This window comes from Cyprinodon tularosa, unplaced genomic scaffold, assembly GCF_016077235.1.
Source record: "Cyprinodon tularosa strain WSP-4 unplaced genomic scaffold, ASM1607723v1 ctg637, whole genome shotgun sequence".
Taxonomy (NCBI): Eukaryota; Metazoa; Chordata; class Actinopteri; order Cyprinodontiformes; family Cyprinodontidae; genus Cyprinodon; species Cyprinodon tularosa.
Genome location: NW_024039382.1, coordinates 697021 through 713078, shown reverse-complemented (window position 1 = coordinate 713078; position 16058 = coordinate 697021). Strand labels below are relative to the sequence as shown.

General features: G+C 38.5%; 1 protein-coding gene across 4 annotated transcripts in view; it reads left to right on the top strand.

Annotated features, from left to right (window-relative positions):
* Nucleotides 1-16058, top strand: part of si:dkeyp-72e1.9 (syntaxin-binding protein 4) — a 156253-nt gene that overhangs the window by 87921 nt on the left and 52274 nt on the right. For all 4 annotated transcript variants that reach the window (XM_038308415.1, XM_038308414.1, XM_038308417.1 and 1 more), the window contains exons 6-8: nucleotides 1115-1194; nucleotides 2092-2212; nucleotides 4217-4358. In XM_038308415.1, the coding sequence (XP_038164343.1) occupies nucleotides 1115-1194; nucleotides 2092-2212; nucleotides 4217-4358 (343 nt within the window). The remainder of the gene's footprint in view (nucleotides 1-1114; nucleotides 1195-2091; nucleotides 2213-4216; nucleotides 4359-16058) is intronic.

Here is a 16058-nt window from a genome sequence, read left to right as displayed (position 1 = left end):
ATGCCAGGGGGAGTTGAAATTTTAAGCAAATCAGAGAGATAGGGAGAAGATTAGCTTAATTCTTTTTTTAAATCGACTGAATATATTGGCCTTTGTGGAACAGGTGAATTTTCATCAATACCTGATGTAGAATTCTCTTCAATATCTGGACCGATTCAGATACAATCAGATTGGTGCATCTTGCCTCTGATATAAAGTTCTTCCCTCTTGTGTGGTCACATGGTTTAAATACTTCCTCTGTTACCTGATCAACATGCAGCTGTAAACGTTATCTACAGAGCACCAAAAACTCTCATAACAGAGTTGTACATCAGGTTTTCTCTATTAGAAAAAAAAAAAAACAAGTCTAGACAAGCATCAAGGTGGCACTTCATGAGAAAGGCAGTATTTTAATAGCTGGTGTTCTCACAGAAACACATATGCTATGAAAACGGCAGGATATTAAGTAAAGTCTATTTAATAGAGTGCCATAGAGCAGGGTTGGAACTTTCTTCTGGATTGCATTTTTTTTCCAGGATTTTCCCGGTCGGGAGAAACTGATTCTGGAAGAAACTTGGAAGGTCCAGTTTACTTGGAAGTTTTGTTTCTTTTGGTGAATATTTTGCTTTAAGCAAGCCCAAATCAAGTAATAAACTTGAGGTGGGGTTCAATATCTATAAACCGGGGTGGTTTGGGGGCATGAATAGCTGAAGAAATGAAAGAAAAAAAGCCAGCTGGTGTAATCTGAATATACACGTGACCAATAGTTATTCATTCATCTATATTTGTATTACATGCACTGAATAAATTATATGAATTCTTAAAATGTTTCACTGTTTGTATTATGATAAAGATTTCTATTTATGTAGCCTGGTGGATATAGTGAGTTGATTTTTCATTGCAACTATCCCAGTTCTACAAAATATGATCTATTATCCAGACTTTCTTCCAGTTTCTTCCATTTGTCTGGAAGAAACACAACCCTGCTGCCTAGATGTGTCTTTTGTCCAACAAAGAAAACATGATGAGACACCTTTGTTCTTAAAGATATACGCTTGATGTTTCTTTAACCAACTTATCCTCTTCTCCCTACAGCGTTTTTGACAGTACTTTGTCCTTTTACCTTTTTTTTAAGGAGAGAATTTGCTGAGCTTCTAGAGAAATATGGCTCCAATGGCAGCACAGGATCAACTCGCAACTCCCCCATTCAGCAAGGTAGGCTTATCCCTAAAAGAAATTAGACAGCATCACCAGAATCCAAATAATAGAAGTTCAGCCCATTATTTTAACTCAGAGGAACTTTTACCACTTTCTGCTTTATGCTTTGGAAATGATTAAGCCCAAAGGCGTGCTGCGCTCAGTTAACCTTAAAATGGCTTTGGACAAATGGACAACTGGAAATATCTGCTTTGAAAGAAGCAGTCAGCCGGTAAAGATTTCCTAAATAGGGCTTCAGTGCTTTAGCTTTGACCCGGGGCAGCCATGTTAAACATGTCGGGTTATGGTGACTATTTCTGAGTGATTCTGGGCTGATGCCAGAATCCATGCATGAAGCTCTAGAAGATCTATATAACTTTAGCTTATTGGTCAAATAAAAGAAGCTATTGAGCTGTGGCACAAAGAGTTGGTCTAATTGGAACTTATGAACTAGTTCCTATTGGATTATAGGAACTTTAGGTAGATATAAAAAAGAAGATGTTACTATTTAAGATCTGCTCTGAAAGTCCTGCATGTTAAACATCCACACAAGTTTGTCTTTGATTAAGAGGACAGTAAAGAAGCAGATGTCTAACCAATGTAGTATAAAATGAAACTCTGGAGGAGGTTTACATTAGTAAGCATGTGGGGTGTTATTCTCTACTTAGTGTCACTCAAGCCAAACCAATCCAGAACAAGGAGCCACATATCAATGGAAATGCTCTGCACTGATCTGTAGCTGTGAGAAACTGATAAGAGCTTATATTTAAGTCACTTATATTTAAGTCATTTACATGCTCATTTTCATGTACATCTAATTAATATGCTACTCTCCTTTCAACCTCTCACTGAAGTTCCTTACTTCTATTTCTGTGTATAAAAAAAAGCATGTTTGTTTTTTTTTCCATTTCTAAGGAGGTCGCCTCTTGGAAAGCACCTCATCTGGTTCGTCGTCCCGCTCTCAAAGTCCACTGCTACTCAGCCCTGCAGGCTCCCAGAACATGTACAATGGTGGGGCCATGATGCGCTCCCTAAGGTAAAATTCATTGACTTTTCTTCATTTCTTGACCAACAATGTTTCTAACATTACAGTCGCAAGACTATCTGATGGGAAAGCTGCTTTTAGAAGGGATCCAGAGATGTAACAATCAATTTGTTTTAGTTTTTTTGTGTGTGCAGTCAGAACAAAACTTTACTGCAACAAACTTCTCCCCAATCAACTAGAAACTCAAAAAGTTAGAGTATTGTTCCAATGAGTAGAATTATTATACAAATATGTCAATGACAATATTAAGAGGTTCTTGGTTTCTTATATACCCAATATACAGAAGTGGTTAAGCCCCCTTTGGTCACCTTGGAGCAGTCTTTGGTTTAAATGCTACATTTCAGAGAATTTTTTAAAACGTACCTTCTTGCTTGGTATTAACTAAGCATAATGGCATGAATATCACATGTTTCTTACATTAAATGGGGCAGATGGACCCAGTTTTTAGGCAAGACAGACAGTGGGAAGTTTCAAAATGTTTAATGACAAAGATAAACAGAACACGGGCTGCTGTGGATCTGCGGACATGCAGCGGCTGCTGGGGGAGGTAGGGCAACACCCATCGCTGGCACTCTGGTTGTGGGAGAAACACAGGTAAGTGACGACGATAATCTGACAGAAGATGATTATCCCTGTGAGTCACTTACCTGGTTTAACAGTTCAGTCCATCCTCTCGGGCGAGGCAGGATCCAGCCGATGGACTGCCAATGTGAAGCGGCGCAGAGCCGTCCAGAGTGTTCCCAATGCTGCAACCCCAGTAAGCAGGCAGGAGACAAATCCAGGTCAGGGGAACAGTTCCTAACAGGACAGTTCTGAGATCCAGGAATCCATAGCCCAACTAGAGGTTCCGATCCTCACAGATCCTGTGTTTTTCACACTGAGCTGTCGGAGCTCATCAGCAGTTTAGGTGTCTTGATGAAACTAAAGTTAAAGTAATTAAGTCAGTGTGACTATAATTTTTGTTCCCAATTCATCAAGTTTAAATTAAATTATAAGGGAGTTGCTCAGAGGAGCTCCACTTAGATACAGGTTTATAATATGATTTTATTTTGTATTTATTTCGATTCCTCACTAATATGCTGGTAAAGATTCTCAGTCATCCAGGTCATGGTCATTCCAAAAAAAGTTTAAAAACAATCCACTGGACTTTGTTTCCAAGTTTGAAGACATTTCGCTTCCCATCCAGGAAGCTTTTAATTCAAAATATCAGAATTAGCGTTGAGTTGAAGCTTTATAAGTAGCCCAAAAACTTGTTCTGCCTTAGAAAACATGAAAATTGGACCAGAAGAAGGAGTCCGCCCCTTAGGAATTGCGAGTCGTTTCTTACTACCTTCCAAGTAACATATTTATTATGTATTTTTATTTAAGATGGAAAGCCTTTAAAAATTGATTGAAAATGCCTAAGAATTAAATTCCTAAGTTAAAGGATTAAGTAAAATAGTTTTAATTTTATAATTAGTTATTGATAGTTGTAAATTGGGAAACACTGACCTAGAGCATAAATTAAGACTATAACAGCTTCTGACAGTATGTAAAGCACTCAGCTTTTATCATTTAAACAATGTTTTATTTTTTTTATCTGTTAAAATATCCATATGGGCCTCACAAGCAGGCTGCTTTCCCTGTCTTCACTCTCATTCTGTTTGTAATGTACCGTCTTCTTCTACCTCTTTAGCCCACTGCTTTGATGTGCAGCTGCAGTGAACTTACTATCCTTCAATCATCCTATATTCTAGAAAATGGAATGCTGTTTCTTCTCTTGTTTTTGCTTGTCATGTTTAGGACTGCCCTCGTGTGTGTTTTTTGTTAAAACTGCAACTATCCGTGTCAATTATAAATGTTTGAACGTGTCTAATGACTTGCCCACATAGTGCACAGACCAGCGAGGCCGCCCAACAGGCTAGCATATCTCGGCCTTTATAAAGTATCTCTGAAATGAAGGAAAAATACTTCCTCACTTCCTGTTTAAGTGTTGAAATGCATCTGTGTTCACAGTCACCCTGGTGAAGGAGTGATTCAACTCATCTCTGTTGCACGATCCAGTAGTCTGGGCATCACCATTGGGGGAGGCTCCAACAGGCCAGACGGTCCCGCTGTGTTCATCCAGGAGGTGCTCTCTGGAGGAGACTGTCACAGGGTAAGACATTAGAGTAACTGCCGCAAAGACACACAAAAGGTAAAGCTTCAGAACTCCAGACAAATGCATGAAAAAAGGAAAATCTAGAAAAACTGAAAGAGACATTTTCTAACAGAGAAACCCAAATGTTGTATAGATTCGTTACAGACAAAAAGGTAAAGCTAAGCATAGCTGATAAGGATAGATTGGATGGATTAATGAGAGTTGAGATGCCCACCACCCCCACCCTTAAGATGATTCCTCGGTAGAGAATGCGCCAGAGTGGAGCTGAGTTAGCAGACCTTACCCTGCCCTGGTGCGCTCTGCCCAATGTCTAATCCAGAGACCAAAGCAAGAGACCCCCATAGGGAGAGCGAGGCAGGTGAGGCAGAGTTGGCAGAAGACACCCTGCTCTGGAGCAAAAAGAGTGTCTGTAAGTGGAATTGAACCTTTATCACCTGTCTCTGTTGTACCTTCCTGCTCAGGAATAGCAGGAGGTTGGGGAGCTGATATGCTGCTGTGCATGTTGATGGCAAATAACAATATTTAACTGCAGACATTTGATAATGTATGTGCACAGCATTTTCCTCTACTAGAATGTTTACACTACTGTCAGGAGAATATTTAGAGGGCGTAACATATTATCAATTAAAGTTGAATACTGAACTGAACTTACATCAATGCAGGGGTGGATTTAGGAAATTTGGGGCCCTAGGCAAAGACATGCGGGAGGCCCTCTGAATGGAGAAGAAAACACATAAAACAGACCCATCATACAGATACAGAAATTTTGTCCCTCTTCTTTTGTCCTGTTTGTTGTTTTCCTCTCTATGATTTGTTCTCAAAAGGAATGAAAGATTTTTTCCAAGCACTAAGCTCACTTAGCTGATTGCTCCTTCCTGTGTTTCCAAAAAGGCCAAAGTAAATAACCCAGTCCTTCTTTTCACTGTAGACAAGCCATGATCTGCTTATCTGTTCTCCATTTTTCATTTGGATGAAATAATAGCTGCATGAATCATGACAGCAGACAAGGTAGAGGAGAGCAGGAGGCGGGGTTACCAATCTACTTGCTCTGGAGAGCAGAGTTCGCTGCTTTTTTATGGAATTTTATCAAAAGCATAATGTGCACAAATAAGGAATAGTTGTATTAACCATACATTTAAATGGAGTTTTATGGGGACCCCAGGAACTTGGGCCCCTAGACAACTGCCTAGTATTGCCTAATGGAAAATCCCCCTCCTTCTCATCATCAAAGTTGGGATGAGGCAGAATGTCCTTTGGATTTACTGGTTTGAAGATAATGTTCGAAATGAGAGATAGGAGGGAAACATAAGTCAGTTCAGAAATACTTTCATTTCACATGTATTATATTTAAATGTTCTTGTTTCATTGCATATATCATCTATAAATCCCAATACAAATATAAGTTGTAATTTATAATTATTATTTTTATCATTATTGTTGTTGTTGTAGTACCTCATACTAATATAAGACTGACTGCCTGAGTAGAGTTGCTTTCTTCAGGTGGAGACCAAAGAGAGAAGCACATCTACCTGCTGGCCAACTTCCTAGTACTGTGTGTCTTGTCTAGCATTTTTCATTCAATATAATTCTGTTTATTTAATATAGCGCCAATTCACGTGGCACTTCAAGGCACTTTACAGTTTACCAGATCATCGAGTCAAAGTTTTCTATCTAAGGAAAACCACTTGATTGCATCAACTTATTGACTCTTTAGCAATCCCTCACACTAAGCATGCTTGTAGTGATAGTGGAGAGGGAAAACTCTCTTTTAACAGGAAGAAATCTCCAAAATGTATAAACAAAGGTGTTGATGGCAGCAGCACAGCTGGTATTTCTCTCCAGGATGGAGTCACAACCAAACAGGAACAGGCGAGGCAAAGCTACTGTTAGAAAAAGGAAAGGCATCATAACGTTAGAGATTGAACAGATTCTGCAGAGTATAAACTGTATATGTTCTCCAAACATTCATGAATTATTTGAAATAAATGAACAGTTAAATTAAAAGCTTGAAGGCTAGTGTGGGGCTCTCCAGGACATGTTTTATCCCTTTGCTCGCTAGCCTCACCCTCTCTGTTTATGTGGAATTATCTGTAGTGAACCCGAGGAAAACAATATGGGAGTGTACTGATGTTTCAAAAATTAACTTTATTCTTGCACAGCCGTTTATTTCTGCACACGAATCCTTCGTGAAACACTGTAAAACTATGGATAGAAACAAAAGGGGAAAAAAATCAGCTCTTACAAATAGTTTTTTCCATGAAATAGTCCAAAAGATGCCAAAGTCTGAATTAAGGGTAGCTTAAACATTAGCTTACAAAATAAACAATAATTTACATAATCAAAACACACATAACTCCACATAGAACATGTCCTTGTAACATACCTTTACCCCACTTTTAGCCAGGTGCCTAATAAATGTATGGGTAAATCTTTAAAGCTTTCAAGTATTTTTTTTCTATCCTTTACAGACACGTGTATCTGCTCCGTGTAAAGTACACCTTTTTTTTTTTAGATAAAACCATCTTACAATAAAAGTGGAAACAACAAAATAAAACAGTCACTAAAATGTCACTAAAACACCTTTTTTTAAGAGTTCCTTCCATTACTAATTAGGGGTGTAAATAATAATCGTTTTGTATCGATGCATCGATCCAAAAGCCGACGATCCGATGCATCGACACGTCCGCAAGATAATCGATTCATGTTTTTTTTTCCTCCGGTCTATTTTTATCCATTTGCTCCTGGGCGTAATTCTCCCTCCCATGGTGCGGTGCCGCTAAACCTATTTTTCCCTCCTACCGCGCTTCCTGGTTATACTCTTACAGCAGTTTGTTGCAGCAAGCTTCACACAGACATTTTTAAATTATGCTCAGTATTGAAGCGTGGTCTGGGCTACACGCTGTAGGTCTAGATACGGCCGAGGCGGTGAGGAAGTGGGGGCGAGTTTAGTCCGACGACGAAGGGACATGAGGGCCAAAAGAGCGGAGATTCAGCTGGAAAAAGGGTCCCAGCGTTCTCGTGCACCTCGCTCTTCTAGCGAGTCAAACTTCACGAGTTGTTTTCCGCAATTTCGGTCATAAAAACAAAACTAGCCGGCCTCCTGTCTGCTGCACTGTTTGCGGTCAGCTACAATCTGGGAGAGGAGCAGCGGAGCGTCTCTCAAGGGGGCGGTGACGTCGACACTCTGAAGCCTTCTTCTTCTTCTTTTTTTTTATGGCGGTTGGCAAACAACTTATAGGTGCATTACCGCCACCTTCCAGAATGTAGTATGGACCAGACAAACTATTATATTCTCCCTAAAATACCCGTTCTTCTTAGAAAATTAAAAATACTACCAAAAAACCTTTGAAACAATTCCCTTATATGTAGTTTATTTTTATTCCTGTCTAACTCTCTAAGCAACATCTCTCTTTCCTGAGTATATTTATTACATTCTAAAAAAATATGTTGGACAGTTTCTCTGGAGCCGAGGTATTGCATTGAACTCATTACACTGATATTGCGCAGTATTTTTGTAGTATTTTTTGATGCAACTTTTCTACTTCTGTTATTTGCTGTTGTTTCTAAAGAAAATGCATAATGATATTACAGCTTTCATTGATTTATTTCAAACTTGAAACTTTGTTTAGCCTGTAAGGTGTAAAAAAAAAAAAAAAAAAAAAAAAAAAAAAAAAACCATTAGTCGATTAATCGAATCGAATCGTGGTGTATTCTTGAGTATCGAAAATAATCGAATCGTTGGCTCAGGAAATCGATACTGAATCGAATCGCATGATGGATGTGATTTACACCCCTATTACTAATGTAAGTCATCAGCTGCCTGTGAAGGAGTTCCTCATGGGAGATACTTAGTCTGGTGTGGTTTTCCTGTAGACGGGATCCCACAGTAGATCTGTTAATGACAGTCCTTTTCTGCTGTTATAGTGTATATTTTTGCTTGTGGAAGCTGATACCATTGGCAGTGAATTCTAGCTGCATCCCTTGAGGATTGACATTGCAGCAACTGGTAAAGCCTGTATGACTAAGATTAATGCACTGCAGCTATGAGGGGCCACTTGTTGGAAGGATGATTCTTTTTCTACTATTGCAGAGTAAAGAGACACTCCTGGGGGGTATAGGAGAAAGATGGAGTGCATTTGCAGACTGTTGAGTCATGCTCAGGTCAAAGGGTGCTTCTTCTGACACTTGGGGTTTCTCCATAAAATGGATGTTTAGCTTTAGGAAGACAGCTCCGCATACTTAATGGCTAGAATTGTAATTGCCTTCCATCACACACCCAGCCTGAGATCAGAGTGCCTTTTTTTACAATCAATAAAGTGCGGACATTGATGAAACAACTCAAGGCTAAATAAAATCATTGACCACAACCTGAGCCAAAAACATAGCAGTAAGTGTAAAGCTTCCCAAGATCACAAAGTAGAAGAAGATGATTGACTGTTAACGTGATCAGTTTCAGCACAAAAGCTCACGCTCCTCCTGGATGAGCATGAGGCAACGGTAGACATTGACTGTGTCCGAATGTCCACCCTAAGCACTATACAGGGCCCTATGAAGCTCTGTGTAGAGCGCTATATAGTGTTTACACCATTTCAGATGAGTGGCGAACATCTAGTGGATGAAAAAGTAGTGGACTCGAAATCTCCTACAGTGCATCTTGAACAGTAGTGTCTACATTTATCTCAGGAAGTAGATTTCCAAATAAAACACATCCGATCTTAACCCATGATCATTTTGTCAACATTAGTTCTCCCGTATGCCACGACGTAATGCATTGATCTGAAAATCAACCTCAGACGCAACGCACGCAGTGGCGAGGGTTTGATCCGTCAGATGGAGTTAAATCACAAAGAATTCAATGTTGAATCGGGGCGGCAGCTAAATGCTAGGCGATGGGTAGCAGCCAAAACGTTGCAATTTCACATAATCCTGACGAGATCCGAAAAATCGTAGCAAAAACTAGCAAGCGGGTGATTATGTATGTTCACTAAGTAAATATTATGTAAATAAACCCTACACTTCTCGCTATAAATGTAATCAAAACCCATTTAAATGCAGAAACTGATTGAAATTATTGATTTTCCCACTAAAAATAGAGAAATCTCGGCCATGTTTATACCAAAAAGTTCCAGTTTCACATTATCTTGAAAAATCTTTGCAAGAAACGAACAAGCAAGTGAATATGTACATTCCCTGAGTAAATATTCTGACAACAAACTATACATTTCTCACTAGAAATGTAATCAAAACTCATTTTAATGCAAAAACAAACTCAAGTTATTAATCTTTACACAAAAAAATGAGCGAATGTTGGCCATATATATATATTTTTTTTCTTCTCCCAGCTGGAATCTTGAAAGTCACGTTACTAGGACGTAAAACAATAGAAAGCGTATAGGCAGAAGAAATGTAACAGTACCACAAAAAAATGGCCATTAATGTACCTCCACTACGTTTTGCAGTGTGGACCAACGTAGTGGAGGTACATTTTCCCATGAGACTGGGTTGTCTATATGGTGATTGAGGGATTTAGGGGTTAGGGCGAACATTGGGAAACAGCCATTCTCTTGAATTTTGTTGCTTTTGTAAAGCAGGGGTTCCCTAAATGTGGTGCGCAAACCCCAGGGGTGCAGGAGCTGCCACTAGGGGGTAAACAAAACTAAAAATGCAATGGCAGTCAAATAACTACACAATTTTTTTTTTTTCCTCGAACAATAGAGACATTTAAATAAACATTTCTTTTATAAACATTTAATCCAAATCATACTTTTAATACACAATTTTTTTCTGAGGAAAAATGTATTTAATTCAAAGAAATCTTTTACCCTTCATTTTAAGATGCATTAAAGAGGAAACTATCCTTGAACCATTCTCGTACTCTGTGGCATCTGCATTAACCAAACAGTGCTGCCCATGGTGCTATGACTCTGATCCTGCTACAGCGATGCGTACAATATGCACACATTGCTCTATATGTTATTGTTCATGCCTCTCTCCCAAAGTTCTCTCTCTCTCTCAACATTGAACACAGCTCTAAACTTCTTAGGGTTTCAATTTTGCAGTGTAAATTATCAGTAAGATTTAGATTTAGGAGGTAAATTATATAAACAAGTTGAGAAAACACATAGATTTTATTTTCGAGTTTTTATGGTACTAGTGGCTCGTTTTTCTGACAGGAAAGGGGGCATGAGAGAGGGGAAGAGACATGCGGCAAAGAACCACGGGTTGGGTTTGAACTCAGGTCAGCTGCGTTGAGGACTAAGGTCTCTGTACATGGGTCTTACACGCTAACCATTGGGCCACCTGCACGCCCGAACACAGATTTTTAGAGTTTCTTATGTGAATTTACCTTCAAAAACATTTTTGATTTTCTGTGGAGGTTTGACTGATCTAGTGTCTCTTTTTGAACATTAGATCACCTTGAAATCCACAGGATCCTGTTGTAATGTAACTTTATTACAAATGAATTCCAATTTAGTTCTAGTTTGATTTCCATCACACAGGTTATGATGACGGGATTGTGTTATTTTAACTTAATTTTATGGATTTAGTTTTTTGAAGGTGTGGGTTATTGTGGGTGCATCAGCCAGGTTGGAACACAGAAGGGTGTGCAGAGTTGGGGAACCGGTGCTCTACAGCAATCCCTCACACCAAGCATGCATGGCGCAACAGTGGAGAGGAAAACTAAATTTTAACAAGAAGAAACCTCTAGCAGAACCAGGCTCAGTGTAAGCGGCCATCTGCTGCGGCCAAGTGGAGTTCAAGGAGACAGAAACAAACAAAAAGGAATATACAGACACTGATATGTAAATACTTTCTATTTTAGAAAGGCAATGGTAAACTAGCTCTATATGTGGCTCTGTCAAGGGAAGAAACAATTAAGCAGATTAGCTCTGAGTTGGTTTTAATGCTAAAAGGGATGAACACATACAGTTAGTCATAGTAAAAGCTGAGCCCCTAGCTATGTTTGGAAAAGAAACAAGACTTAGCACTAAAAAACCGGCCCAACTCTAACATCTATAAACAAAGGTATTGATGGTAGTACAGCTGATATGTCTCTCCAGGATGGTGTAACAGCCAATCAGGAACAGACCAGATGAAGCTACTAAAATGAGAAAAAGGAGATGGAGCATAAAGTTAGAAGCATAATGATGAAAGGGTCCCTATGTCCTCCAGCAGCCTAAGCCTATACTAGCATATAATTTAGAAACAACCAGACCTCTGACATATGAAGTCTGGTTATTTAAGAATTTATAAGTGAAAAGGAGGGTTTTAAATTTTATTCTAGATTTTCTAGGAACCCATTGAAAAGAAGCTAGGATAAGAGTATTATGATCTCTCTTTTTAATTTTTATATGTTCTCTCGCTGAGGCTTTATACTTAAAAAAGAGGATTTTAAATTTAAACTATTTTTCAAAACTAGATAGGATTCCCATTGTCATACAGAGACCAATTTTCTTTCCAGTTTCCTAGGATTTAGCTTCAAAGTATGCTGATCTTCAATAAACCAGGGCACCGGCTTTCTATTTTTAAAGTTTTACTTTTTCAAATGGGCTGCATCGTCTAAGCCAGTATACAGAGAACTAGCAACCCCATCAACAGAATTTTAAGGATTCTTTAAAGTGTATAACTGCATTATCTGATAATGATCTGCTAAAGAGTCACCTTCTTTAGGGGAGGAGAAAATAATCCTGATTGTTATTGAAAAGTGGTCAGAGAGGACAGGGTTGTGAGGAAATACTGTTATTTCTTTACATTCAATGCATATGTCTGCACAAGGTCTAACATATGAAGGTTTAGAATGTGTGGGACTATTCACATTTTGGACAAAGCCAATAGCATCAAAAATAGCTGAAGGCTGCACTTCAGCTATCCCCCACTATGATGACCCTGTCAGTATTCAACACCAAATCAGATGGAAACTCTGAAAACTCATCTAAAAATTCAGAGTAAGGACCTGGTGGACGATACAGAGTTACAAAAAGAAGAGCTTTTGTTGCTATGCAAATTGGATGTGGGAAACTAAGGGTTAAATATTAAAAGGTTGTAATTATTAACTGACTTTGGAGTTATCACTTAGTCAGATGAAATTGATCAAATAATTTTATGTCACGAGTCAGTACCTGCTAACTGAAGGCTATTTACAGTCATGAACAAAGCTTCATAAGCCAGAGGGAATTAAGCTCTCAGATAATTCATACCTAGGTCTCTGTCTTTAATGAACTCATTATAATTGCAGATCCTTCTAAATTAGAATTAGAAAAAGCCCTGTGATGCAAATTACAGTGCTTCGTAAACATCAGACCCTTAGAATGTGTCCTCACAATGTGTTCTGTAGTGTTGCGAAAATACTGAAATAAATATGAATTCTGGAAAAGAAGCTGTATTATGACAGCAAAGCTTTTCCAGCCTGTAGTGCTTTAGGTCTCTGTTGTTAATAGATTAAAGAAAGGTTGGGGTTGAAAAGAAAGAGATGAGAAGGAACATGGACGGGACATTGTATATAGTAACTCTTATTAAAACTTTTAATTTATTGCATTTCTTATATTGAATCAAACTCAAACTTGAATATATTCCATTAAACTTCTGAACATACTGAATGAAAGCGTGACCTGAAAGCACCTAAAACATCATACATACATGCAGGGAAAGAAAGAAGGCACAGAGACAATTAATTTAGTTTACTCGCGAGGAGAGTAGGAAGAGACTGCGGAGTTTACAAATCTCCACCTCACTCTGCAGTCCCAGCTGTTGAAGCTGTTCACCAAAGTTCAGCAGGTTGAGTGCTGCTCGTAAAACAACCACAACCTCCCCAAAAGCAAATCTACAAATCACAGTATACTTCAGAAAAGATGGCTATGAACACATGCACATAGCACACAGCTTTATGCATGATAACACTACACAGACACATTTATATACAATTATTCTAACAATAATGTAGTTTGAAAACAGATGACTGAAAACTTCAATGCCAATAAAATCATGGCAATAAATAAAAGCATTGTTGCATAACATATAAACAGCCCTCTTTCCCCCCAGATTAGGTGATCTGATATGGTCTTTTAGGGTGTATCTATCAAGTCTCTCATTTTGGCCGGGAAACTATCGTTTTTTCACCCTGTCCCGCCTTCCTCCCGTACAGAAACCTCCCGTAAATTTCATCTGATATGGTCATATGTGTGGCACAAAAAAAAGGTGTCACATACATCACATATATTATATTGAAGTTTGTATTATTTGTATACAACAGCGTTTGTGCATGTGTAAGTTATAGATGTTACAGATTGTGCTAAAGAGTGACTCACATAAAAGGAAGCTATCAGGAGCTCAAAATAGGAAATGAAAGAGGGAGAAGGAGAAAATGTCTCAATGAAAGGCAACTTTCATCGTTACTATGTAAACAAAGGAAAATGAATGAAAAAAATGGATAGAAATTATTATCAATAAAATGATGCAATGATACTTTACTCATACAAGCTTACTTTCCAAAAGAAGATTTGCACTATGTCAGACTCACCACCGGTAAGTGAAGATGTGGATGAGCACGTAGGACGGCCTTAGATAAACATATCACCAGAATGATTAACAATTAGGGGGACCACTTATTTTGATGACCCACCCAGATAAAGAACATCCTTCCCTGTACCTTTAATTTATTATTAACAAACAAACACCTTGTATTCCATAACTAAACCTCTAGTTGTATTTAGAGCTACAATAACAAGGAAGTTTTCCAAATTCATCAACATATTAAAACATATAAAGTAACTATATTGTTACTATGGCTAGTAATTACTTACTTTCAATCAGCAGTAGTGTTGCGCCGATGCCATTTTCTGGCCCCGATACCTTGCTGTGCAGTATTGGCCGATACATACCGATACCATCTCTTTGAAATTTATGTGTGTGTGTATATAAATGAAGAACTGCATACTACTTGGATGTAAAATAATTGCCATCATGGCTTTGTCAAGCTGCTGCCTACCTTTGTGAGGCTGGAAAAAGACGAATACAGAGTGAATCCAGTAGAAATTTTTATTGCCTACCTGGAATGGGTGACAATAGTTGAATAAACTTTTGGTTCTCAAAATGGTATTGGTTCCCTATTTGTTGGTACTCGCCGATACCACCATTTTGCTGGATTGCCCCCCGATACTGGTATCGGTATCGGTGCAACACTACTGGGCAGTAACTGAATTACTGACTAATGTCCCAACACTGCTGGTAACTACTGATAATGGCCATCTAATGGGCTGATATAATACGACGTGGCTGTTGCTGACATTGGTTGAGGAATAAAGTCCATTGATATCATGGCTTATGGCATTACAGGGCGAAGGGTACTGCTGATTATCTGTTTTGCAGGCTTTTGAAGTAACACAGCTTATTAGTACTGGTTCTGCAGTGTCCCAGTGGAAGAGCACCAGCAGTTTATCCTCCAGATTCCTCTGGTGGAGTCTCTGCAGGGCCTTTTTGACTTGCATTGATGTGTTGACTCTCTTCACAAGAAGAAATATACTTCATGTAGATGCCATCAGAAATACCAAAATCTGTCCACTTTTAGTTTCTAAAACTATACCTTTAAGCACACTTTTAGATAATTCATAATAAACTTAAGTCTGTTAGTATATGAAGACATACTATAATGCAGTGTTTCTTAACCCTGGTCCTCAGGGCCAACTATCCTGCATGTTTTAGGTGTTTTGCTGCCTCCACACACCTGAACTTAAAAAAAAGCATTTAATAGCTGCTGAGGAGTAAAATAATTATTTGAATAAGTTGTGCTTTAACTTAGAAACATCCAAACCATAAAGGACAGTGGGCCCTGAGGATAAGAGTTAAAAGGTCCTGGCCTAATGTATACTAAAAGTAAATTCTTAGGTTCTGGTGGTTTTAAAGGTCCCACTACTTAAGGATGTGACGTCAGAGGGATGGGCTGCTCAAAAAAAGCTGCATCCCGATCCCTGACATGGAAATTATAATTCTGATCCGTAACACTGAACACCAAAGAGGTCACAGAATAAAAAATATGGCATTGTTTTTTACAGGGGTAGTTTATTTTTGTTACACAAAGTTTATTCATTAGATAGCCTAGTTTGAGCCAATGTTGTTTGACTGACCAGCTGGTTGGTTACATGTGTTTTATACATATTTTAAATATTTTAAAGATATATAAAATGTAATCCAACCCAGAATTTGGGCTATCAGTCCATTCTGTTACAGATTTGTAGGTCAGAATCTGAACAGTTTTGGAACCTATCTTTAAAAACTTTATAGTTGTTCAGTAAAGTTGGAATATTTACTTTTCACAGCACATCAAAAGAGCTGGTCCCTTCTGTTCTCCTCTTCTCCACACAGTGATCATACCTGCCATTTGTAACCAGTGCTGTTACATATTGTGGGGATTTCAATGGGAGTGTCCGCATCACTTTTGCTGTGTTATCATTGCACATGCAATCTTAGTAGATCAGCGGTTACAAGCCATCTAACTTCACACAATTTGCAGCACAAATGTCTTTTATGGAAAATGTTTTCCCCAAGAGACCTACATGACCCTTTTTGTGGACTTTCTACTGCTCAGTGGCGAAGGTCAAATGTCTGCATCTCTTCTTGTTCTGACTCCACCTTCAAAATGTGCATGTTCACCTCTTTATCTTTCAATCCCGTTATTGTTTTTTGGAAATTGCTTTTTAAGCA